Source organism: Callithrix jacchus, chromosome 7, assembly GCF_049354715.1.
Source record: "Callithrix jacchus isolate 240 chromosome 7, calJac240_pri, whole genome shotgun sequence".
Classification (NCBI taxonomy): domain Eukaryota; kingdom Metazoa; phylum Chordata; class Mammalia; order Primates; family Cebidae; genus Callithrix; species Callithrix jacchus.
The window spans coordinates 107,610,192-107,637,683 of NC_133508.1; the positions used below are offsets into that span (position 1 = coordinate 107,610,192).

At 39.2% G+C, this 27,492-nt stretch overlaps 1 protein-coding gene across 4 annotated transcripts in view; it reads right to left on the reverse strand.

Annotated features, from left to right (window-relative positions):
• The window catches only part of ANKRD13C (ankyrin repeat domain 13C), a 105,937-nt gene that overhangs the window by 73,362 nt on the left and 5,083 nt on the right, over window positions 1-27,492 (reverse strand). For all 4 annotated transcript variants that reach the window (XM_078332235.1, XM_035251874.3, XM_009001475.4 and 1 more), the window contains exon 2: window positions 4,852-4,893. In XM_078332235.1, the coding sequence (XP_078188361.1) occupies window positions 4,852-4,893 (42 nt within the window). The remainder of the gene's footprint in view (window positions 1-4,851; window positions 4,894-27,492) is intronic.

Consider the following 27,492-nt stretch of genomic DNA (forward strand, 5'->3'; position numbering starts at 1 on the left):
TTGGGAGGTCAAGGTGGGCAGATCACCTGAGGTAAGGAGTTTGAGACTAGCCTGGCCAACATGGCAAAACCCTGTCTCTATTAAAAATAAAAAAATTAGGCTGGGTGCAGTGGGTCAAACCTGTAATCCCAGCACTTTGGGAGGCTGAGGCGAATGGATCACGAGGTCAAGAGATCGAGACCATCCTGGTCAACATGGTGAAACCCCATCTCTACTAAAAATACGAAAAATTAGCTGGGCATGGTGGCGCGTGCCTGTAGTCCCAGCTACTCGGGAGGCTGAGGCAGGAGAATTGCCCGAACCCAGGAGGCAGAGGTTGCGGTGAGCCGAGATCGCGCCATTGCACTCCAGCCTGGGTAACGAGCGAAACTCCGCCTCAAAAAATAAATAAATAAATAAAAATAAAAAATAATGAAATTAGCTAGGCATGCTAAAAATTAGCTGTGGTTGCATTCGCCTATAATCCCAGCTACTCGGGAGGCTGAGGAGGAAGAATTGCTTGAACCCGGGAGGTAGAGGTTGCAATAAGCTGAGATCATGCCACTTCACTCTAGCCTAGGTGACAGAGGGAGATCTGTCTCAAAAATCAAACAAACCAAAAAAAAAAAAAAAAAAAGAAATCACATTGATAAGCAAGAACTATAAAGGTGATCAAATATAGAAAGAATGAATGAGAAAAAATAGGATAGTTGAAAATAACAGAGTATCTGAAGTTATTGTTATTAAAGTGAGATACCATATTAATTCTAAAGTTATTTTAGGGAAAAATAAAAAAATTGCAGATCCAAAAAAGACTGAAAATAAATTAAAAGTGGCAGCAACTGGTTTGAAAGACCTTTCTCTGATGTTTTCAACCAAAAGGATGAGAATTAAAGATTAGTTTTTCTATATTTCTTGTAAAAATTCCTGAAACCTTCCTTAAGTAGATTATTCTTCATTCCCATCCAAATCCATAATTCAAAAACCTCCCATGTCCATAGACTAATATTAGTCAATGGACTCAGAAATTCAGAAAAAGTCAGTCTTCTGTGGTGAAAAACTAACATTATTCAGTAGGTTAAGATGAGTAAGAGAAGGGAAGCATGTAGCAGAGTAAAAGATTCTCTTTACCTCAATTGAAATATTATTTGAATGTCCTGGGAAATTTTGTTGTGTTTACAGACAAGTACACAAACAGAAAGTGCCCTTCAACAATGAATCACTAAAGGTACCGTGTATCTTAAAAGGAGAAGATAAAAGAGAATAGATTATCTAGGCCGAACAAGGATATAAGGTGAAAGCAATGTATAGAACACTAAGTAGGCCAGAAGCAGTGGCTCACACTTATAATCACAGCACTTTGGGAGGCTTAGGCAGGTGAATCGCTTGAGGTTAGGAGTTCAAGACCAGCCTGGCCAACATGGTGAAACCTTGGTTCTACTAACAATACAAAAATTAGCCAGGTGTGGTAACACATGCCTGTAATCCCAGCTACTACTAGGGAGGCTGAGGTAGGAGAATCACTTGAACTTGGGTGGTGGAGGGTGCAGTGAGTCAAGATCACGCCATTGCACTCCAGCCTGGGTGACAGAGCAAGACTCCAACTCAAAAAAAAGAATACTAAGCATAAAGTACATGTTTTATTTTCCATTACACATTCCAGTCTCACTCTTGTGCAACCAAATATCAAAAATATAAACAGACTTTCAAGTTTGTTTGGTTTATTTTAAAAAGAGAATTACACACACACACACACACACACACACACACCCATATAAAGAAGGAAAAAAAGAATGCACGACTGGAAAAATGTAAATGGATCAGTATGTTATCAGTTGTGTCTGTTCTATTTGAAAAGGATTCAGAAACAACAAATACCAACATTATTTGCAGATCCTGAATCATCAAACCAAGTGTTTCCCAAAATACATCCCACAGAATTCTAGGCTGTCAAGATACTCGTGAAAAAGAGCAAACATCAAATAACTATGGGGAACTCTGACCACTATGACCAACACATGCCCCAACGTGAAACATTATAATGCATATTAGCATATCAAATTTCTAACAAGTTCTGCAATGAAGAAAACTTTTTAACTTGTATTTACCAAGTATTTTTCAAATCGATTTGATCTGGAAACTCTTTATTTTCTTCTAAATAGCTATCAATATCCCATGAAACTAATGTGGCTTTTCTTCTATACTTAAGGGATGCAAAGAAACTAATGTTTTATGAAATACATTTTAATTTGTTGTTGTTGTTGTTGAAACAAAGTCTTGCTTTGTCGTCCAGGCTGCAGTGCTATGGTACGATCTCGGCTCACTGCAACCTCCACCTCTTGGTTCAAGTGATTTTCCTTTCTCAGCCTTCCAAGTAGCCGGGATTACAGACATGTGTCACCGTGCCCAGCTAATTTTTGTATTTTTAGTAGAGATGGGGTTTCACCATGGTGCCCAGGCTGGTCTCAAACTCCTGACCTCAAGTGATCTGCCCACCTCAGTCTCCCAAAGTGCTGGGATTACAGACATTAGCCATCATGCCTGGCTGAAATACATTCTAAAACAGGCTGATATAAACCTATGATGAAGCCTAATAGTACATCTATCTAAAATTAGAACACCCTCTGTCAGAATATATTTGAGTGGAAAAATAAACTAAAATTAGAACCCTAAACCAGAGATGGCAGATAGGCTTCATTTCACATTCAAATTCTGGTAAATCCGTATTAACTACTAAAGAGCTAAATTAGGAAGGATTCTAGAATAGCAATCAGATTTGGCAAGCTGCATGTTGGCCAACTTTGATATAGACCATATCCTTTCCGAATGGTTCTCAGTGAAAAAGAGGGCAAAACAATACACCATAAATACAGATTTTAGAGCCTGGCACTCCATGTTGAAATTGAAACTCAGCTACTTTACGCTGGGCAAGTTTTGGGGCTAATGTTTTTCTTCCTTAAAATGGGGATTAATAATAGTACTTCACTCATATGGTTGTTTTAAGAGTTAAATGAGTAAATATGTGTAAAGTACTAGGAAAAGCATTTGATATATTGTAAATAATCAATAAATTCCAGTTATTTTCTAAAGTTCTAATCCAACGTTCTTTCAAAAAAAGCATAAGTTTTTATTGATCTAATTCAACTGACTGTATCTGACATATTTTCACCAAGGTTGCTACAGATGTCAATCATGGCCTGCCCTATCCATATTCCTGTTAAACTAAACATACTTCCTCTGTATTCCTGATTCCCTCTCCTACCCCAAAATCTCACCCAAGTCCGTCTAGCTAAAGCTAATTTCACAGAAGCAAATACCCATCCTAAAGACAGATAATTCACAAGTCTGCCATCACCCATCACTTGCGGCTTGGCTTGAGATGAACTGGACCAATCAATCAAACTTTTTGCTCAGAAATTTGGGAACCTAAGAAACCAATCTAGTGGTGAATGCTGAAACCGGAAAGTCATTAAAACTTAGGATCCTAAAAGAGTTATTTTAGCTCTGTTCAATTTCAGTAACAGAAACAGGCAATTATGAAAAAGGAGAATATTGCAGATATAAAGAACTACAGATACATCATAAGAGATAGAAAGATGAGAGACATGGCAAAAACCTGTCTCTACTAAAAATAAAAAAATTAGGCTGGGCGCGGTGGCTCACGCCTATAATCCCAGCACTTTGGGAGGCTGAGGCAGGTGGATCACTAGGTCAAGAGCTCGAGACCATCCTGGTCAACATGGTGAAACCCCATCTCTATTAAAAATACAAAAAAAAATTAGCTGGGCATGGTGGCATGTGCCTATAGTCCCAGCCACCTGAAGGCTGAGGCAGGAGGATCACTGGAGCTCAGGAGTTCAAGACTGCAGTGACCCATGATTGCATCATTGCACTTCAGCCAGGGGAGAAGAGCAAGATCATGTCTCAAAATAAAATAAAAACAAGTTCTAGCAGTATCCCTGGGTCAGTATACTTTCAAATGTTTACACTGACAGATACATTATATCATATAACAACAAGAGATATTCATAATGATACTTCTAGATCATTAAAAAAAAAGGTAGCAGAAGTTCATTAGCCTGTTTAAAAACACGGAAATATATTTCGTTTAAAAATTTTATCAAACACATTAAAAATATAAAAATCTAGTACTCAAAGAATGCTATTTAGCTATCTAAAATCCTCACTTTCCAAAACAACTGGGGATCTAAATAAAGTTTTACTGCACTTAGGAATAACCTAAGTAGAGTAGACATCTTTTAAATCACCTGCCTGTAAGTTTTTTTAAATTAAAGAACAAATACCTTAATAAATATTTAATAAACAAGTATTAAGTTTTTACAATTATCTACCATACAAAAGGTTTAACTTATGACTTTAAGTATATAAAATATTATATATTTTAAATCATATAAAACTAATATGAAAAGTATAATAAATCTTAATATTTGGAAATAAGTCTTCTAAAATTATAAATTCTTGCTTGATAAAATAAGTAAGGGGAAAAAAATATAGTTTCAAAAGACATAATGGTTAGTACAGGATTTCCACCAACACTTTTTAAAAAGGACTACAGAGCTTTTTGGCTTTCAGCTTGGAGGAGGTCACAGTGCAACTTTCTTCAGTTGTCCCAAATCTGGTTCATCCAACACCAGCTGCCTCCACCATGCCACCAACAAAAAAAAAGTAGGGGGGGGTGTGGGCTATAGAAAACAAGAAATATTTACTAATTTCAATATACTAAATTATAAGTTCAATTAACAAAATAATCAATTTTGAGTTTTTAATAACTCAGAAGACAAAACATCTTAAAAATTTTAAATTGACTACACATAATTGAAGTTAAACATTAAAAAGAAAATATTTACTAACCTTTATTTCCTAACATCACAGCAAGGTGTAAAGGAGTATTTCCTAAAAAGAAATAAAATAAATTAATTAGAAGGTATAAAAATATAAGAACATTTACTTAAAAGTGGGTTCAGTTCCTTCAGAAATTTCACTGGCAGATTTTAAGCAAAAATAATATGACTGCAAAATAATATTGCTTATACAGCAAATTTAAAGTCAGAAGATACCATGGTTTCTAAGTACAATGTACTCCCCAACCCCTCCAAAAAAAGGATATCCATTTTGAGATTTCTTTTTTGAACAGATTTCACAGATTCCTTTTGCTGCTCATTTCTCTTTCACATTATTCTTTGTTCATTTAGCAAACAATTTAAATACCTAGTCACCCTTGGGGACAAAAATCAATAAAACCCAATTCCAGTCTTCAAGTTGTTCAGAAGTCTTTTGTTAGAGACAAATATGAAAATAAATAATTATTATTTATTAAATAGAAGGGAGTATAGCATGACGGTGGAATGTAGAGATCTCATAACTTTGCAGAGAGTTAAATATTGAAGAATGGACCACACTGAAATTAGTCTTAAAGAATTTGTTAGAAATCTGTAGGTGAACAAAAGCTACACATCAGCACTCCAGATAGATTTTTTTAAGTTATCCAAATCACACTCAAGTACAGAAACAATTTATATTTGGGAAACAAACAAAAAGTTATCATTAGTGGTGGTGAAGAAATTATAGAAAACTGTACAGAATGAAATTGGAAAGATGAGCAAAAGACAAAGACTTGAAAGCTATGCTATGAAGTCTGGACTACATCCTATAGCTGATGTTATAGAATGACTAATTTAAATTTCAAAATGATACCCTAAGCCACACTTAACGGTCTAAAAGTTAAACCAACAGTAATATTTGAAAATAAAAAGTAAATAAAATTTGCTAAATTTCACATAGTAGCAATTTTACAGAAGTGAAGTAATCACATCAACAATTCTAACCAAAATAATGAGCTAAACATTATCAAGGGATCATATGCAGGATGAAATAAACTTAACTACTTTATCTCAGAGATGTGTTTGTGATATACTCCAATCTCTTAGCTTGACAAGAGATCCGCCATGATACACACACACACACAATTTTGCTCAATAAAGGCAGAATGGAATGGGAATTTTTGACAAAGTCAGCAAAATACTATTTTGAGCAAAATGTATAAAAGAACACAAATAAATTTACATTAAAGTCATCTCCATGGTTGGGTGCAGTGGCTCACGTCTGTAATTCCAGCACTTTAGGAGGCCAAGGCAGCCAGATCACCTGAGATCAGGAGTTCAAGACCAGTCTCGCCAACATGGTAAAATCGCATCTCTACTAAAAATACAAAAATTAGCCAGTTGTGGTGGCATTCTCCTGTACTCCCAGCTACTCGAGAGGCTAAGGCAGGAGAATTACTTGAACATGGGAGACAGAGGTTTGCAGTGAACCGAGATCATGTCATTGCTCTCCAGCCTGGGAGACAAGAGTGAAACTCTGTCTCAAAATTAATAAATAAATAAAATAAAGTCATCTCTGTAATTTTACCAAAACCAAAACAAAACCAAACCCTGAATTACAGAAAATCTCTTGATCTTAACTAGGGACAAAAAACAAGACAGATTTGGAGATATAAGTAACATTATTTATCTCAGAAATATGAACTGAAGTGTTCTAATTTCCATTAGTTCTTAGTACTTTAATATGAAATATGCAATGAAGAAGAGTATATTATTTCATTGTAGGTATTTTTATATATGAATTTAGTAAAACTGATTTCCCTCTCCTCCCATGCTGAGATTACATACCTGTATCATGAAGACATTAAAGAAACACCCCCTTTCCTCATAAACAACTCTATGTCTGTAATTTTTCAATTTTCCTCAAGGGGGTATACAGTTAGAGACACTCAAGTGAATTTTCTGTATTAAAACTCTCAGTAAAGCACAATTTTCCCTACTAACTAATATGTTCAGTTCAAATAAAATAAAAATGCTTAAGAACAATTTTTTTTTTTTTTTTTTCTGGTGACAGAGTCACATTCTGTTGCCCAGGCTGGAGTGCAGTGACTGATCTCAGCTCACTGCAACCTCTGCTTCCTGGGTTCAAGTGGTTCTCCTGCTTCAGACTCCTGAGTAGCTGGGATTATAGGAGAGTGCCACTACTCCCGGCTATTTTTTATATTGTTAGTAGAGACAGGTTTCATCATGTTGGACAGGCTGGTCTCAAACTCCTGACTTCAGGTGATCTGCCTGCCTCAGCCTCCCAAAGTGCTGGAATTACAGGCATGAACCACTGCGCCCGGCCCTTAAGAACAATTTTAAACACTGATAGATTATACACTCACTGATAGATTAGGAGCCATCTGTGGGTCAGATTCACACACTATTCAGTGCCCTCAATCTTCATCATAATAGAAGGTTAAAAAAAATCAACATGAGCAAGTTCTTTTCCTTCTTTTCAGAGGAAGGTCCTCTTCTTTTCATAGAAGGTCCTCTTTCTTCTTTTCAAAATATTGAACCAAATTTTCTAAGTTCGCATTCACATTCGATGATAATTTACCAAGATCAAAAAGTAATCCTAAAAAGCAAACAAACTTGGCCGGGTGCGGTGGCTCAAGCCTACAATCACCATACTTTGGGAAGATGAGGTGAACAGATCACTTGAGGCCAGAAGCTCCAGACCAGCCTGGCCAACATGGCAAAACCCTGTCTCTACTAAAAATAGCCGGGTGTGGTAGTGCACACCTGTAATCCAGCTACTTGGGAGGCTGAAGTAGAAGAATCACTTGATTCCGGGGGGCGGAGGTTGCAGTGAGCCCAGATAGCGGCATTGCACTCCAGCCGAGGCAACAAAGTGAGACTCTGTCCAGAAAATAAAAATTAAAAAAAAAGCAAACTTGTTATGGAGCTAGAAACAAAAGGTCAACACCAACTATGCCAAGCCGAAGCTTTACTTTGAGATATCATTCTTTTTTTTTTTTTTTTTCTTGAGATGGAGTCTCGCTCTTGTCGCCCAGGCTGGACTGCAGTGGCACGATCTCGGCTCACTGCAACCTCTGCCTCCCCGGTTCAAGCGATTCTCCTGCTCAGCCTCCCAAGTGGCTGACAGGCGCCTGTCACCACGTCAGGCTGATTTTTGGATTTTTAGTAGAGACGGGGTTTCACCACGTTGCCCAGGCTGGTCTTGAATTCCTGGCTTCAAGTAAGTGATCCACCCACCTTGGCTTCCCAAAGTGCTGGGATTACAGGCATGAGCCACTGCAACCAGCCTTCTAATTCCTTTTTATGTGCATTTTGACAAACTAAATTTTTCTAGTATTGCTTATCTATTTTCATTTATTGGCATAAAATTTGTTCACAATATCCACAAATGATGTACTATGACATCTGATTTTATACTGATGTACCACTTCTTATTCCTGATAATTGTTATTTGTGCCTTCCTTTTCTCTTTATCAGTCTGTTCATTATTTTCAAACAGGGTCTTACTATGTCACCCAGGCTGGAATACAGTGGCAAAATCATGGCTCACTGCAGCCTCAACCTTCCAGGCTCAAGTGATCCTCCCATCTCAGCCTCCCAAGTAGTGAATCGCAGGATCATGACCACCACACCTAATTTTTTTTATTTTTCAGTAGAGATGTCTCACTATGTTGCCCAAGCTGGTCTCAAACTCCTGGGCTCAAGCAATCCTCCCACCTTGGCCTCACAAATGCCGCATGTTCTCACTCATACGTGGGTGTTGAACAATGAGAACACAGAGACACAGGGAGGGGGACATCACCAGGGCCTGGGGGTTCGGGGTCTAGGGGAGGACTAGCAGGGGGTGTGGGGATTGGGGAGGGACAACATTAGGAGAAATACCTAATGTGGGTGATGGGGCAATAGATGCAGCAACCCACCACCATGGAATGTGATTACCTATGTAATAAACCTGCATGATCTGCACATGTACCCCAGAACTTAAAGTATAATAAATAAATTTTAAAAACTTTTAAAAATATATTTCTCATTTAAAAAAAAAATTGAGATTACAGGCACGAGTCACTGTGCCTGACCTATTAATTTTATTAATCTTTTCAAAGAACAAAGTGTTAGCTTTGTCGCTCTGTTTGTTTTTCTAATTCAATCATTCCTGCTCTTTTATTACTTCTATTTTGTTTAGGTAAAATAAACTTAAATTGGGGGCCAGGCACATGGCTCACGCCTATAATCCCAGCACTTTGGGAGGCTGAGGCCAGTGGATCACCTGAGGTTGGCAGATTACCTGAGGTAGGGAGCTCAAGACCCGCCTGACAAACATGGAGAAGAAACCCTGTCTCTACTAAAAATACAAAATTAGCCAGGTGTGGTGGTGCATGCCTAAAATCCCAGCTACATGGGAGACTGAGACAGGAGAATAGCTTGAACCCAGTAGGCAATGGTTGCAGTGAGCTGAGATCGTACCTGCCAATAAGAGCAAAACTCCATCTCAAAAAAAAAAACAAACAAAAAACAAAAAACTCAAATTGGGAAATTAAGCAACTTAAAATAGTTCTAATTTCTTTTTTTTTTTTTTGAGATGGAGTTTTGCTCTGTTGCCCCCTCTGGAGTACAGTGGAATGATCTCAGCTCAATGCACCCTCTGCTCCCGGGTTCAAGCAATCCTTCTGCCTCAGCCTCCCAAGTAACTGAAACTACAAGTGCGCAACACCATGACCAGTTCATTTTTGTATTTTTAGTAGAGACTGGGTTTCACCATATTGGCCAAGCTGGTCTTGAACTCCTGACCTCATGATCCGCCTACCTCGACCTCCCAAAGTGCTAGGATGACAGGCATGAGCCACTGCACACAGCCTGTTCTTCTAATTTCTTAAAATAGATTTGATGATTGATATTTCAGCCTTTTTCCTAATATATCTACCTTTTTAAATAATGTCTAGCTTATTTGCATTGTGATCAGAGAATGGGCAGTGTGATTTCAGTCCTCTGAAATGTGTTGAGATTTGCTTTATGGTCAAGTCTGACCAATTTTTGTAAGTGCTGTACATATCCTTGAAAAAAACTTTTTATTCTGTAGTTGTTGAGTTCAGCATTTCACATAAATCTACTAGATCCATTTTAATGGTGTTGTTCCTATCTTTTATATCCTTATTGATTTGTTGTTGGCTTGTTGGGTTACAAAGAAAGGAATGTTAAAAATCTCCCACTATAATTGTGGATGTCTTCTTGTAATTCTAGCAATTTTTGCTTGATATATTTTGAAACCATGTCATCAAGTACAATCAAACTTAAAATCTTCATATATTCTTGGTTCACTGAAACATTATTCATTATGAGACATGCACCTTTGTCTCAGATAATGTTTTCTGTTTTGAAACCTATTAGGATATTAACATTATTATACCTTTTTTGAATTTGTATTTGCATAAAATATACTTTTCAATCCTCTTCAACTTTTTTGCATCCTGATGTTTTGGATATGTCTCCAACTGCATGCAGGTGGTTGTTTTTATCCTACAGTAAGACAATATTTGTCTTTTAACTGAACTGAAGCATTTAATCCAGTTTCACATATACTTACTGATATATCACGATCTAAACCTACCATGCTTTCTGTGCTTTTTTTTTTTTTTTGAGACGGAGTTTCACTGTGTCACCCAGGCTGGCGCGATCTCAGCTCACTGCAACCTCTGCCTCCCAAGTTCAAGCAATTCTCCTGCCTCAGCCTCCCGAGTAGCTGGGATTACAGGTGCGCACCACCATACCCAGCAAATTTCTGTATTTTAGTAGAGATGGGGTTTCACCATATTGGCCATGCTGGTCTCGAACTCCTGACCTCAAGTGATCCACCCACCTCAGCCTCCCAAAATGCTGGGATTACAGGCATGAGCCACTGTTGGCCCAGGCCCTTTTTGTGTTTTCTATTTGTCCTGCCTGTTATATATTCCTTTTGTTCATCTTCCTTACCTTCTTCTAGATCGACTATTTTTATTATTCCACTTTGTTTTCCCATCTGTTATGTGGAAGATATGCATATTTTATTTTACTATAGCAGGAAAGTGGCATGATACAAATTATATTTTAAGATCATTCTTGTTCTCATATAGAGAATGGATTGAAGGGGGACATAGAGAGACCAGTTACGAGTCTGGTGCAGTATTCCCAGGAAAAAATATAATTAAAATTGGTCAGTCTCAATGTGGTGGCAGAAGAAACAGAAGTAGACTGGTTCAAAATAACTTGCGAATTATATGTGTATGGGGAGTAAGAAGTGGTGAGACAAAGAATGATCTCATTAATTGTGGCTTGAGCAACTAGATAGTTAACGATGCAATTGAAAAGAATGGGTGGCCAGGTGAAAGGGGAGGAGGCAGAAAATATTAGCTCCATGTTGGACAAGTTAATTTTAAAATAACTCTGAGATTCCAAGTAAAGACGAATACAAAATCTAGAACTCAAAGGAGAAGTCTAGACTGGAGATACACATTTGTCAGTAAAAAAGAAGAGACGAGCTGCGTTCAGTGGCTCACACCTGTAATCCTGGCATTTTGGGAGGCTGAGGTAAAACCACGTCTCTACTGAAAATACAAAAATTAGTTGGGCATGTTGGCACACGCCTGTAATCCCAGCTGCTCAGGAGGCTGAGGCAGGAGAATCGTTTGAAACTGGGAGGCAGAAATTGCAGTGAGCTGAGATCACACCACTGCACTCCAGCCTGGGCAACAGAGTAAGACTCCATCTCAAAATAAAACAAAAGATGTTTACAATCAAATGCATAAATTCCTGAATATCCTTTTTTGTCTCAATCGTGGAAGAGGTAGCAATACTTCTCTTTCTTCACTTCTCTGTCTTTCAGGGGGAAAATAGAAGTACCATGCTCCTAATGGGAAAGAAAGAAGAACAAGGGGAAAGGGGAAAGGTAAGGGGAAAGGAGAGGAAAGGAAGAAAAAAACACACATAAGAAACTGATAACACTAGTTGCTGCCTAGGAGGGGAACTAGATAGGCAGAGATAGGGGTGAAAGGGAAACATTAACAATGTGTCATTTTATATTTTAGAATTCTAAAGCATGTGAATATAGTATCTGTTCAAAAAATTTTAAATTTAAGTTAAGGAGAGCCCACCAGAGTCTAGAGAGATCACCTAGGTGAAGAAGTCAAGGTGTCCATGCTCCTGGATAATTATCTTTTATTTTCTTAACCCCTCAAGAACATACAGAAAAGAGGGTAAAAGCATCAGTACCTACTGAAGACACAAATGAAACCTTCCATTACAAGTCCAAATTTTAATCATATTATCAAAAGATTTACAAACTAGAGTGAGTTTAACAATTTAATCCCTCTCATTTTACAGATAAGAATATAAACAGAAATACCTGCTACTATGATGCCAAATATCACACTGTGCTAATTCAATATTTTAAATGGCAAAATCATCATCATCATCATCATCACGTAGCTAACAGTGACTGTATCCACCAAGTATATCATAAAACTAAGTGCTCCAATATCCTAGTAACCTCCATCTACTATCTCCTCAGTTTTCTGTCTTCAACCTGCTGCTTAAGCTAATTTATTATACAAAGGATAATAAAAACATAAAATAAACTTTGCTATCGACTTTTCATAATGTACTTTTTAAATCTGAAATTGAATGCCTTCATTCTAACTTGGTAAACTAAATTGAATTGTTTTGTTGACCAAGTGAAAAACAGTCCAATAATATCAAGATCGCTTTAGCTTTCAGGTAGGTAGGTTGGTTGGTTGGTTTGTTTGAGACAAAATCTTGCAATGCCACCCAGGCTGGAGTGCAATGACACAATCTTGGCATACTGCAGCCTCCACCTCCTGTGCCTCAGCCTCCCAACTAGCCAGGATAACAGGCACGCACCACCATGCCCAGCTAATTTTTGTATTTTTAGTAGAGATGTACTTTATCAAAACTAGGTTGGCCAGACTGCTCTCAAATTCCTAGCCTCAAGTAATCCACCCACCTTAGCCTCCCGAAGTGCTGGGATTACAAGCATGGACCACCATGCCAGGTTGACGTTAGTTTAAAATATGCAAAAAATCACTGGCCAGTACAGTGGCTCAAGCCCGTATTCCCAGCAGTTTGGAACACTGAGGAGGGAGGACTGCTTAAGCCAAATTCATCACCAGCCCGTGCAACATAAGGAGATCTTGTCTCTACAAATAATAATTTCAAAAAATTAGCTGTGCGGCCAGGCACAGTAGCTCAGGCCTGTAATCCCAGCACTTTGGAAGGCTGAGGAAGGTGGATCACAAGGTCATGAGTTCAAGACCAGCCTGGCCAACATGGTGAAACTGTCTCTACTAAAAATACAAAATATTAGGTGGGACTCAAGATGGCGCTGTGAGAACAACCCAGGATTGGAGCTCGCGTTGAATCCGCAAACGGTGAGTCTGAGCTGCATTTCCAGACTGATCTTTGTTGCCCACAGAACGGGGAAACTCCCAAGTATAAAAAATACACGGGACGCCAGGCAGTAGGTCTGCCTGGTGAAGCCGGCAGCCGGGGCGGCGGCAGCCGGCCCTACCCAGCAATCCCCACAGGGCGTGCTTGTCTGGGTGCCTTGTTGAACCGGCAACCTGAGACTTGAGAGGGCTGGACTTGAGACTGAACGAGACTTGGACAGTAGCCCAGCCCAGGGGATTGTAGGGACAGATCGTTTGGGATACCCAGTGGGACGAACAAAACCGCGATTTCAAACTATCCCGAGCAGACGGTCCGAGACGCTCTGTGGGGGAGGGGCGTCCACCACTACCGAGGCAACCCGCCCCAACTGAGATACACGCCAACTGCTGACGCAGCCAGCCGTTGCCGAGGCAACCCGCCCCAACAGAGATACACGCCCACTGCTGACGCAGCCAGCCGTTGCCGTCCCTACTGAGATACACGCCCACTGCTGACGCAGCCTGCCGTTGCTGAGGCAACACGCTACAACGAAGAGACTCCGCCGCAGGGCGTGGCGGAGACCACAGCAGAGCCTGCAGGAAGAGGGCGAATCACACAACAGCAGGGCGGAGCCTCGGAAGCCAAACAGTGGCTAGTCTGCCTTCTAGCTGGGCAGGACACCTCATCAAACATCCAAAAATAAAGCCCAAACCCCTCAACACAGAGCATTTGGAAAAAAAAAAAAAAAAAAAGGGTTTTTTAATGAGCTCTGTTGCAGCAGAATCAAACATAGCAGCCTAACAGCCCTGAAGGAACAACAGAGCGCACAGCTCAGCAATTAAACCCCTATAAAGTACAAACTGTCTCCTCAAGCAGCTCCCTGACCCCTCTATATCCAAAAGACTGACATTAGGCAGGCATCATCCTGGGACAAAGATAGCAGAAAAAGAAACTGGTAGCATCCCTCGCTGTGCCACAGCTGCTAGAGGTGCACCCCAGACAAGCAGGGTCTGGAGCGGACCTCAGCAGTCGTACAGCAAAGGGGCTAGACTGGTAGAAGGAAAATCAAGCAACAGAAATACTTCATCATCAACATTCTGGGTGTCCACTCAGAGACCCAATCGAAAAGTCAGCAACTACGCAGACGACCAGTGGAAAAATCCACAAAGATGGGAAGAAACCAGCGCAAAAAGGAGGAAAACACCCGAAACCAGAACACCTCGCCTCCTAGAAAGGACCAAAACTCCTCACCAGCAAGGGAACAAAGCTGGACGGAGAATGACTGTGACGAAATGACGGAATTAGACTTCAGAAGACGGATAATGAGAAACTTTTGTGAGCTAAAAGATCATGTATTAAATCAATGCAAAGAAACTAAGAACCTTGAAAAAAAATTTGAAAAAAGATTCGAGGAAATGATAACAAGAATGGATAACTTAGAGAGGAATATGAATGAATTAAAGGAGCTGAAAAACACAATACGAGAACTTCACGTAGCAAACACAAGTTTCAATAGCCGAATTGACCAAGCAGAGGAAAGAATATCTGAAGTCGAAGACCAACTCAATGAAATAAAACGAGAAACCAAGATCAGAGAAAAAAGCGCAAAAAGGAATGAACAAAGTCTCCAAGAAATGTGGGACTATGTGAAAAGACCTAACCTACGTTTGATAGGTGTACCAGAAGGGGACGAAGAGAATGAATCCAAGCTGGAAAACACTCTTCAGGACATCATCCAGGAAAATTTCCCCCACCTAGCAAGACAGGCCAACACTCAATTGCAGGAAATACAGAGAACACCACAAAGATATTCCGCAAGAAGAGCAACCCCAAGGCACATAATTGTCAGATTCAACAGGGTTGAAATAAAGGAGAGAATACTAAGGGCAGCCAGAGAGAAAGGTCGGGTCACCCACAAAGGGAAGCCCATCAGACTCACAGCAGATCTCTCGGCAGAAACACTACAAGCCAGAAGAGAGTGGGGGCCAATATTCAACATTCTTAAAGAAAAGAACTTTCAACCCAGAATTTCATATCCAGCCAAACTGAGCTTCAGAAGTGAAGGAAAAATAAAATCCTTTGCAAACAAGCAAGTACTCAGAGATTTTGTCACCACCAGGCCTGCTTTACAAGAGCTCCTAAAAGAGGCACTACACATAGAAAGGATCAACCAGTACCAGCCATTCCAAAATCACACTGAATGCTAAAGAGCTTCAACATAATGAAGAATCTACAACAACTAACAGGCAAAACAGCCACTTAGCATCAAAATGGCAGTATCAAATTCACACATAACAATATTAACCCTAAGTGTAAATGGACTAAATGCACCAATCAAAAGACACAGACTGGCAAATTGGATAAAAATCCAAAACCCAGCAGTGTGCTGTATCCAGGAAACCCATCTCACATGCAAGGATACACAAAGGCTCAAAATAAAGGGATGGAGGAAGATTTACCAAGCTAATGGAAAGCAAAAAAAAGCAGGAGTTGCAATTCTCATCTCTGATAAAATAGACTTTAAAGCAACAAAGATCAAAAGAGACAAAGAAGGCCATTACATAATGGTAAAAGGATCAATACAACAAGAAGAGCTAACGATCCTAAACATATATGGACCCAATGCAGGAGCACCCAGATACATAAGGCAAGTTCTTAATGACTTACAAAGAGACTTAGACTCCCACACAATAATAGTGGGAGACTTTAACACTCCACTGTCAATACTAGACAGATCAACCAGACAGAAAATCAACAAGGATATCCAGGGCTTGAACTCAGACCTGGAGCAAGCAAACCTGATAGACATTTACAGAACTCTCCATCCCAAATCCACAGAATACACATTCTTCTCAGCACCACATCACACCTACTCTAAAACTGACCACATAATTGGAAGTAAAGCACTGCTCAACAAATGCAAAACAACTGAAATCATAACAAACAGCCTCTCAGACCATAGTGCAATCAAGTTAGAACTCAGAATTCACAAACAGACCCAGAACCGCACAGCTTCATGGAAACTGAACAACTGGCTCTTGAATGTCGACTGGGTAAACAACGAAATGAAGGCAGAAATAAAGAAGTTCTTCGAAACCAATGAGAATGAAGACACAATGTGCCAGAACCTCTGGGACACATTTAAAGCAGTCTCTAGAGGAAAGTATATAGCAATAAGTGCCCACATGAGGAGAATGGAGAGATCCAAAATTGACACCCTATCGTCAAAATTGAAAGAGCTAGAGGAGCAAGATCAAAAAAACTCAAAACCCAGCAGAAGACAAGAAATAACTAAGATCAGAGCTGAGCTGAAGGATATTGAGACACGAAAAATCCTTCAAAAAATCAATAAATCCAAGAGCTGGTTTTTTGAAAAGATCAACAAAATAGACAGACCACTAGCCAGATTGATTAAAAAGAAAAGAGAGAACAACCAAATAGTTGCAATAAAAAATGATAAAGGGGAAATCACCACAGATTCCACAGAAATTCAAACCATCATCAGAGAATATTACAAACAACTCTATGCGCATAAACTAGTAAACCTGGAAGAAATGGATAAATTCCTGGACTCCTGTGTCCTCCCAAGCCTAAACCAGGAGGAAGCTGAAACTATGAATAGACCAATAACAAGGTCTGAAGTTGAGGCAGCAATTAGAGCCTACCACACAAAAAAAGCCCAGGTCCAGACGGGTTCACAGCCGAATTCTACCAGACACACAAGGAGGAGCTGGTACCATTCCTTCTAAAACTATTTCAAACAATCCAAAAAGAGGGAATCCTTCCCAAATCATTTTATGAGACCAACATCATCCTGATACCAAAACCCGGCAGAGACCCAACGAGAAAAGAAAACTTCAGGCCAATATCCATGATGAACATAGATGCAAAAATCTTCAATAAAATATTGGCAAGCCGATTGCAACAGCAAATCAAAAAACTTATTCATCATGATCAAGTAGGATTCATCCCAGGGATGCAAGGCTGGTTCAACATACGCAAGTCTATCAACGTAATTCACCACATAAACAGAACCAAAAACAAAAACCACATGATTATCTCAATTGACGCAGAGAAGGCATTTGACAAAATTCAACAGCCCTTTATGCTAAAAACCCTCAATAAACTCGGTATCGATGGAACGTATCTCAAAGTAATAAAAGCTATTTATGACAAACCAACAGCCAATATCATACTGAATGGGCAAAAACTGGAAGCATTCCCTTTAAAATCTGGCACTAGACAAGGATGCCCTCTCTCACCACTCCTATTCAATATAGTACTGGAAGTTCTAGCCAGAGCAATCAGGCAAGAAAAAGAAATAAAGGGTATTCAAATAGGAAAGGTGGAAGCCAAATTGTCTCTGTTTGCAGACGACATGATAGTATACCTAGAAGACCCCATCGCCTCAGCCCAAAAACTCCTGAAACTGATAAGCAACTTCAGCAAAGTCTCAGGATATAAAATCAATGTGCAAAAATCACAAGCATTCGTCTACACCAATAACAGACTTAAAGAAAGCCAAATCAAGAGCGAACTGCCATTCGCAATTGCTACAAAAAGAATAAAATACCTTGGAATACAACTCACAAGGAACGTAAGAGACCTCTTCAAGGAGAATTACAAACCACTGCTCAACGAAATCAGAGAGGACACAAACAGATGGAGAAACAGTCCATGTTCATGGTTAGGAAGAATTAATATCGTGAAAATGGCTATACTGCCCAAAGTAATTTACAGAATCAACACTATCCCCATCAAGCTACCATTGACTTTCTTCACAGAACTGGAAAAAACCACCATGAACTTCATATGGAACCAAAAGAGAGCCCGCATAGCCAAGTCAATTCTAAGCAAAAAGAACACAGCGGGGGGCATCACACTACCGGATTTCAAACTATACTACAAGGCTACAGTAATCAAAACAGCATGGTACTGGTACCAAAACAGAGATATAGACCAATGGAACAAAACAGAGGCACCGGAGGCAACACAACATACATACAACTATACAATCTTTGATAAACCTGACAAAAACAAGCAATGGGGAAAGGATTCCATGTTTAACAAATGGTGTTGGGAAAACTGGCTAGCCATGTGCAGAAAGCAGAAACTGGACCCCTTCCTGACACCTTACACTAAAATTAACTCCAGATGGATTAAAGACTTAAACATAAGACCTGGCACCATAAAAACCCTAGAAGGAAATCTAGGCAAAACCATCCAGGACATAGGAGTAGGCAAGGACTTCATGAACAAAACACCAAAAGCATTGGCAACAAAAGCCAAAATAGACAAATGGGACCTAATGAAACTCCACAGCTTCTGCACGGCAAAAGAAACAGTCACTAGAGTGGATCGGCAACCAACAGAATGGGAAAAAATTTTCGCAGTCTACCCATCTGACAAAGGGCTGATATCCAGAATTTACAAACAACTCAAACAGATTTACAGGAAAAAAACAAACAAGCCCATTCAAAAGTGGGCAAAGGATATGAACAGATACTTTAAGAAAGAAGACATATATGAGGCCAATAATCATATGAAAAAATGCTCATCGTCACTGGTCATCAGAGAGATGCAAATCAAAACCACATTGAGATACCATCTCACGCCAGTTAGAATGGCGATCATTAAAAAATATGGAGACAACAGATGCTGGAGAGGATGTGGAGAAAAAGGAACACTTTTACACTGTTGGTGGGAGTGTAAATTAGTTCAACCATTGTGGAAGACAGTGTGGTGATTCCTCAAGGCCTTAGAAATAGAAATTCCATTTGACCCAGCAATCCCATTACTGGGTATATATCCAAAAGACTATAAATCGTTCTACTATAAGGACACATGTACACGAATGTTCATTGCAGCACTGTTTACAATAGCAAAGACCTGGAATCAACCAAAATGCCCATTGATAATAGACTGGATTGGAAAAATGTGGCACATATACACCATGGAATATTATGCAGCAATCAGAAATGATGAGTTTGTGTCGTTTGTAGGGACATGGATGAATCTGGAGAACATCATCCTCAGCAAACTGACACAAGAACAGAAAATGAAACACCGCATATTCTCACTCATAGGTGGGTGATGAAAAATGAGAACACATGGACACAGAAAGGGGAGTACTAAACACTGGGGTCTATTGGGGGGAAAAGGGGAGGGCCAGTGGGAGGGGGAGGTGGGGAGGGATAGCCTGGGGAGAAATGCCAAATGTGGGTGAAGGGGAGAAGAAAAGCAAAGCACACTGCCATGTGTGTACCTACGCAACTGTCTTGCATGCTCTGCTCATGTACCCCAAAACCTAAAATCCAATAAAAAATTAAAAAAAAAAAAATACAAAATATTAGCTCAGCATGGTGGTATGCATTTCTGTAATCCCAGCTACTCTGGAGGCTGAGGCAGGAGAATCACTTGAACCCAGAAGGCAGAGGTTGTGATAAGCAGAGATCACACCATTGCACTCCAGCCTGGGCAACAGAGCAAGACTCTGTCTCAAAACAATAACAAGAACAAATTAGATGGGGGCCTGGCACAGTGACTCGTGCCTGTAATCCCAACGCTTTAGGAGACTGAAGCAGGTGGATCACCTGAAGTCAGGAGTTTGAGAGCAGCCTGACCAACAAGGTGAAACTGCTACTAAAAATACAAAAATTAGCTGGTCATAATAGCAGGCACCTGTAGTCTCAGCTGCTCAGGAGGCTAAGACAGGAGAATTGCTTAAACTCGGGAGGCGGAGGTTGCAGTGAGCCAAGATTGCACCACTACACTCCAGCCTGGGTGGCAGAGTGACACGCCGTATAAAAAAAAAAAAAATAGCTGGGCATGGTAGTGTGTCCCATCTACTCAGGAGAGTGAGGAAGGAGAATTGCCTGAGTCTGGGAGGTCAAGGCTGCAGAGAGCTGTATCACACTATTGCACTCCAGCCAGGATGACAGAGTGAGATCCTAAATAAGAAAAATGAATAAATAAATGCAAATAATCAATAGAATGGCTGGCATTTAATGGGTATTTATTAAATGTGTTGGCCACTATGCTGTATATTTCTGATACGTTATTCATTAATTTGCTCAATAACCCTATGAAACAAGTATTATTCCTATTTCTCAAGAAGAAGAAAAATAGACCTAATAATAGTTATTTTCCAAAATTACATATCTAGAAACTGGGACAGTTCATGACACAAAAATCTATATTCTTTTTACTGCATTAACAATTTTCAAGCTTTTTAATCTCAGGACTCCTTTATACTTCTAAAAATTATTAAAGATCCCAAACCCTTTTGTATAGATATATCTATTGATATATATCACATTAGAAATTAAGATTTTTAAGGCCAGGCGCGGTAGCTCACGCCTGTAATCCCAGCACTTTGGGAGGCTGAGGCGGGTGGATCACAAGGTCAAGAGATTGAGACCATCCTGGTCAACATGGTGAAAACCCCTCTCTACTAAAAATACAAAAAATTAGCTGGGCATGGTGGTGTGTGCCTATAATCCCAGCTACTCGGGAGGCAGAGGCTGGAGAATTGCCTGAACCCAGGAGGCGGAGGTTGAGGTGAGCCGAGGTCGCGCCATTGCACTCCAGCCTCGGTAACAAGAGCGAAACTCCATCTCAACAAAAAAAAAAAGAAATTAAGATTTTTAAAATTCTAAATTTATTAATTTTAAAACTACAATACTCATTACCTGTTAATATAAAATTTCTAATGAAAAAATTAACTACATTTTCCAAAACAAATAAGTGAAAAGAGCAGTACTATTTTAAATTATTTAATTAAAAATAAAAATAAATTACATTTCTTTAATGTCTGGCTTAACAGAAGACTGCCAGTTGGTTTTCATATCTGCTTCACACAAATATCACAGATGATAAGAGTATTTTAATAGGCTTTCCTGATAATTGGGTAATATTTTTCTTTGCTACTACACCAAAATTCACTTCTTTTTTTTTTAAGACGGAGTCTCACTCTGTCACCCAGGCTGGAGTGCAATGGCGGGATCTCAGCTCACTGCAACCTCCACCTCCTGGGTTCAAGACATTCTCCTGCCTCAGCCTCCTGAATAGCTGGGATTACAGGTGGGCGCCACCATGCCCAACTAATGTTTATGTTTTTAGTAGAGACAGGGTTTCACCATGTTGACCAGGCTGGTCTCGAACTCCTGACCTCATGGGATACACCCACCTAGGCCATCCAAAATGCTGGGATTACAGGCCTGAGCCACTGTGCCTGGCCCAAAATTCACTTCTTAAAAGTTGGTTGCACAGCCAGACATGGTGGTTCATGCCTGTAATCCCGGCACTTTGGGAGGCCGAGGTGGGCAGATCACCTGAGGTCGGGAATTCGAGAACAGCCTGACCAACATGGAGAAATCCTCTCTCTACTAAAAATACAAAATTAGCCAAGTGTGGTGGCACATGCCTTCATCCCAGCTACTCAAGAGGCGGAAGCAGGAGAATCACTTGAACCCTCACTTGGGAGGCAGAGGTTGTGGGTGAGCCAAGATTGCACCATTGCTCCGCAGTCTGGGCAACAAGAGCAAAACTCTGTCTCAGAAAAAGAAAAAAACGCTGGACACAGTGGCTCATGCCTATAATCCCAGCACTCTGAGAGGCTGAGATGGGCGGATCACAAGGTCAAGAGATCAAGACCATCTTGGCCAACAATGGTGAAACCCCATGTCTACTAAAAATACAAAAATTAGCAGAGCATGGTGGTGCGTGCCTATAGTCCCAGCTACTGGGGAGGCTGAGGCAGGAGAATCATTTAAACCCAGGAGGCAGAGGCCTCAGTGAGCCATGATTGTGCCACTGCATCCCAGCCTGGTGACAGAGCAAGACTCCCTCTCAAAAAAAAAAGTTGTTTGCAGTGTGAAATCTAAAATTGTATCAATAAGCTTTTCGCACTGTGTTACACTGAAATATATTGGTCAGTCTTGTGCTTTGAATGGATCTTGTACTGATCCATGATTCTGTAACAACATGCATTGATCATCTGAAAAACACTGGTTGACCGGGTTATGCAAATCTTCCAAATGTTGACATATTTCACTATCAAAAATATCAAAACATCATATTTGGTGTTAACCTCCAATCTGACTAGAACAGTCTTTTATTTATTGGGAACCCATTAAGCTTACCATGGCAGAGACAAGTTCTTCAAATATCTACTTTTCATTTAAAAACTTAAGATAAATACTGTCACTTGTTTTCCCTGAAAGTCAGAGGCTTACTTCATTATTTTCCAAAAAATGTGTGCCAAATATTCAAACTATAATAATTAGTTTGTCTGTAAGCTGTTCTTTCAAGTAAAAACGGTGTTTCATAAAAAAGTTGGCTAGCTCAGTTTACACTCAAATACCACTCAAACTTTTTTTTCTATTTTTTTTCCTTTTTTTAAAAAAAGATGGAATCTCACTCTGTCGCCAGGCTGGAGTGCAGTGGCACAATCTATGCTCACTGCAACCTCTGCCTCCTGGGTTCAAGCAATTCTCCTGCCTCAGCCTCCTGAGTATCTGGGACTATAGGCGTGTGCCACCGCACCCAGCTAATTTTCGTATTTTTAGTAGAGACAGGGTTTCACCATGTTGGCATATTTGCCATATCTGCCTGCCTCGGCCTCCCAAAGTGCTGGGATTATAGGTGTGAGTCACCGCATCCAGCCCTTTTTTTAAAAAATAGAGATTGGGTCTCACTATGTTGACCAGGCTCATCTCAAACTCCTGGCCTTAGGTGATCCTCCCATCTCTCCTCCCAAAGTGCTGGTATTACAGAAGTGAGGCCTCACCTCACCACTCAAACAGTATAACAATATTTTCCCTTATTTACCCCTTCAGTATGCAGCAGAAGAGCATAAGGCACAATCCCAATACAAATACAATCAGAAATACCAAAAAGGCATGTACTCAAGATTAGGATGTAATATAATTCATAATTTTTATAGCTTCATCAAGAATGTTAAGTAAAATTGGCTTTTTTTTAATTTTTAAAAATTAAAGATTAATTTGCCCGTCAGTGAATAATACAATGACTACAGCCCAGTTTGGTACTTTGACTTGCACTAAGATAGCAACAATTTTACTCACCATTGTTTTTGAACCACCAATGAAAATGTCTGCAGTAAAAATGGCAAGCAATGACTAGATACTATAAAAATAGTTCTGACTTTGTGTACCCCCTAACTATAGAGCAAAGCAGGAAATTACAAATACTAGTACAAAACTCCAGATTCTACACTACAGACTCCAAGTCCCACCTAGCAAGCAGTAAAAGGAGATAATTTCTACATTTCTCTCAAAAATGGTAATATGCTACTAAAATATACACACATGTACCATCTTACACCAAATCCATCATCAACTTCTACCAGTTCTATCTTCTCACCACCTCCACAGTTTCCCCCAACTATAATAGCTTTTTATACTGACCCTTGACTCACATAGCAGCCCCAGTGAGCCTTTTAAAATAAAATCGTGTCACTCCTCTGCTCAAAATCCTTTAACAACTTCCCACATCACTCTGAGTAAAAGCCCAAATCCTTAACAAGGGTCTAGAAACGTTCTACCTCTCAAATCTCCTATCTCCTACCACTCTCCCCCTTAGTTTGTTCCAGCCACATCAACCTTCTTTCTATTCCTTGAATGTGGTACCTTTGCATTTGCTATTTTCTGCTTCAAACTGTTCTGCCAGATATCTGCTCCCTAATTTTCTTTAGGTAACTGCTAACATTTCTTTTTCATTGATATCTTCCCTGACTCTGATCTCAAGGAAATCATTACTACTTTTCCTTCCCTGTACTCTCAGCACTCTTTATCCTCACTCTGTGTAATTTTACTCTATAATACTTATCATCATCAGTCATAGGATATATTTATTAGTTTGTTTATTGTCTGTCTCTTTCATTAGAATGTAAGCTCCCTGAGAACAGATACTCTGTCAGTTTTGTTTACTGCTGTAACTTCAGTACTAAAACACTGTGTATCACATATTATTAGGAGCTGTTGAATGAATGAATGAATGAAACCAAAGAAAAAATAAACTATAAAGAACTAGAAGAGCATCGTCAAAATATGATTTTACTATCCAAAAACCATTCCATACTAGCACAATGCAGGTCTCCACCTAATTCTGTATGGAAACCAACTAAAAGCTATATATGCATAAGAGGATATGTAACACAGCACAAGTGGTTTATACAGAATTCACTACTATGCTAAGAAACAGCATGCATTAACTGCTTGATAGATATCTGCAGCCAAGAATCCAACTTCACTCAACTGAGCTACACCAATAGTAGACTAAAGGTCATTTATAGGAGAATCAAATAACCCTAACCCTTTAGGAGACTCACACACAGTATGAATTCAAGCATCAGATAATCTCAATTGAAGTCCTATCTAAGCCTCAAAAAGCAAGAGTAGTTTCTGCTGGATGGTATTTAATACCAGAAGTGAGAGCAACATACTGGTATTAACTGGTATTACTATTGTACAAACCTTCAGAGTTAAAATATTTCAGCCCATTCTCCCATTTGAGACTATAAAGCTCAAAGGTTAAACAACATCATTAAAACTAGTTCATAAAGAAGCATGGTCTCAAACTCAGATCTGAATCTGATAGGATCAATATAGAAATGGCAAAAGACCTTTTTCCTACCCCTATTTTACATACTTTAATCTTGCTCTAAAACTGATCTCCCAGCTCTCCCTCAAGAAAATGGTATAGAAACAGAACCATATTGTCTGCCTAGCACCTATCCAATTCTCTAGGAACTGCACTCATTTTCTGGAATCCAGGTATTCTAATAATTACATTGTACTCTGAATTAAAGTAGATTTCTATGACTTAAGAATGACATTAACTTGGGGCAGCCATACTACCAAAAACTCAGTTCTCCAATGAGTCCTCTAGAATTCTCCTACCTCATTGCGGATGTCCAGGACCCATCATCATCAATAATCATGCATTTCTGCTACTTTTTTGCCAAAACTAGACGGTCAGAATTTCTATTCCGCTGGCAGCTTAGAAAAGGGGAGAAGAGGATCTTCTTTCCCTTTTAAGAGATAGCTCTGCAGATGTGTTCTTATGGCAACATTTGTAAGCAGTGGGTCAAGTTGTACAGTACTAATGGTGACACCATCAGGAAACACAGCCACTTAACCCAAAGACAGTACTACTCTGTTGGAGATGCACATGGTGAAGAAAGACAAGAAAGGAGGAAGATGACATTCATGCAATCATGAAGAACAAAATCAACCCTGATAAATGTAGTAACATTTTACCACCAAATCACCCTCACACTTAGGTAAGGTGTATATATACTTTAATGTGTTATACACTTGAGCCTCTAGACACCACTTTCTTCCTACGGGAAATTGAGGTCTGTCCTACAAAAACAAATTAAAAAAAAAAAAAACCTACAAAACACAAAGCTAATAAAAATATAAAACTACTAATGTTCTTTTAAACACAAGCTATCATTTTAACCCTCTCCTGGCTAAAATTGCTCACCAGTAGCTTAAAGTTTTATTTGTTTTTGTTGTTTTGTTTTTTATTTTGCCATGCAGAGATTAGCATTAACCCAAAGAGACCTATTATACATTATTCTTTTGTATCACCCATCATGAAGGTTTTAGTGACTAAAACAAAGCAGAGAAAAAAATATCAAGAGGAAGATATGAGATTTATATAGAATAAGCCAAAATAAACACACTGCATGATCACCAAATAGATTATCCTATTTTCTCAATCCTCTTATGTACTTTTTTTTTTTTTTTGAGACAGAGTTTTGCTCTTGTTGCCCAAGATGGAGTGCAATAGTGCAATCTCAGCTCACTGCAACCTCCACCTCCTGGCTTCAAGCGATTCTCCTGCCTCAGCCTCCTGAGTAGCTGGGATTACAGGTGTGTGCCACCATGCCCAGCTAATTTTTTTTTTTTTTTTGTAGAAACTGGGTTTCACCATGTCAGCCAGGTTGGTCTCAAACTCCTGACCTCAGGTGATCCGCCCGCCATGGCCTCCCAAAGTGCTGGGACTACAAACATGAGCCACTGCTCCTGGCCTGTACATTTTTAATCTTTCTGAAATTTAAGACTTTTTCCAATCGCTGGCTAAAGAAATCTGCCAGCCATAAGGCAGAGATTTTACACATTAATCATTTCACTGTCACTTCTCTGAGGTACCTGCATCAGCAGGAGTACTCTCAATTGAATTCTAACTTAAATTTGAAATCTCTAACATTGTATGAGATAGCTTCAAGAACATATTACAATGAAACTATTAAATGTAAATAGGAAAATCAACAAGGAAAAATGAAAATTAACTATATAGAGAGAAGATGGCTTGCTACCTGCAGGCAATGTAACTAAAGGTAGTAGCAACTGCCAAATTTCTCAGAATAAATCAGAAATTTTTCACATCTAGGAAAGTCTGGCTTGAGCAATTCATATATTCAGAATTTTCATCACTTTGGCACCTAAAACCTGACTAGCATCCAAGAGAAGTTGCTTAGCTTCTTAAGGACATTTAACTCAAGGGAAAAAACAAAAGTACAAGTCTAACCAATAGGAAGTGTAGTCAAAACCAAGAAAACCTTCTATACGTTTTGTATTCTCAGCTATAAAGGTGTTAAAGAAGTAAAATTATTATCAATTATAAAAAATGTCATGTTATCACGATCCCTTGCCGAACTATCAATGGCAAAAATTTATTCTGAAAAATCCTTATACTCTGTGGAAAAAGGCTTAGATTTGATCTTTTAATTTTATACTAAAGAAAAAAGTAGTATATAACCAAAGACATAGACTTCCATAATTTTGTGTACTTTTAATATTTCTTCCCCACCCCCCCAAAAAACTGTTATTAAGTGATGAGTCACAATCATTTGGCATATTTAAATACAATGTATACATGATTTTATAGCTATTACTGTACTTAATATACTTCAAGAAATATGTTTAGACCCAAAATACAATACTTCTCAAAATAATTGATGACTCAAAAAAATTCTTACTTAACCAATATTTTACCACAAAAGAAAAAGCTCTATCCTTTCTCCTATTCAATTTAAGTCACTAATTTGCAAATGCATACATACACCAAAAAATGTTTACCAAATCAGAGATAGTGAAAACTGACATAGCTTATGACCTGAACAGTGACCAAATTAGGATTCAACAGGCTCTCCAGGTACGATAAAGGATCAAAACTAACAAAATAAAATGTAATAGAT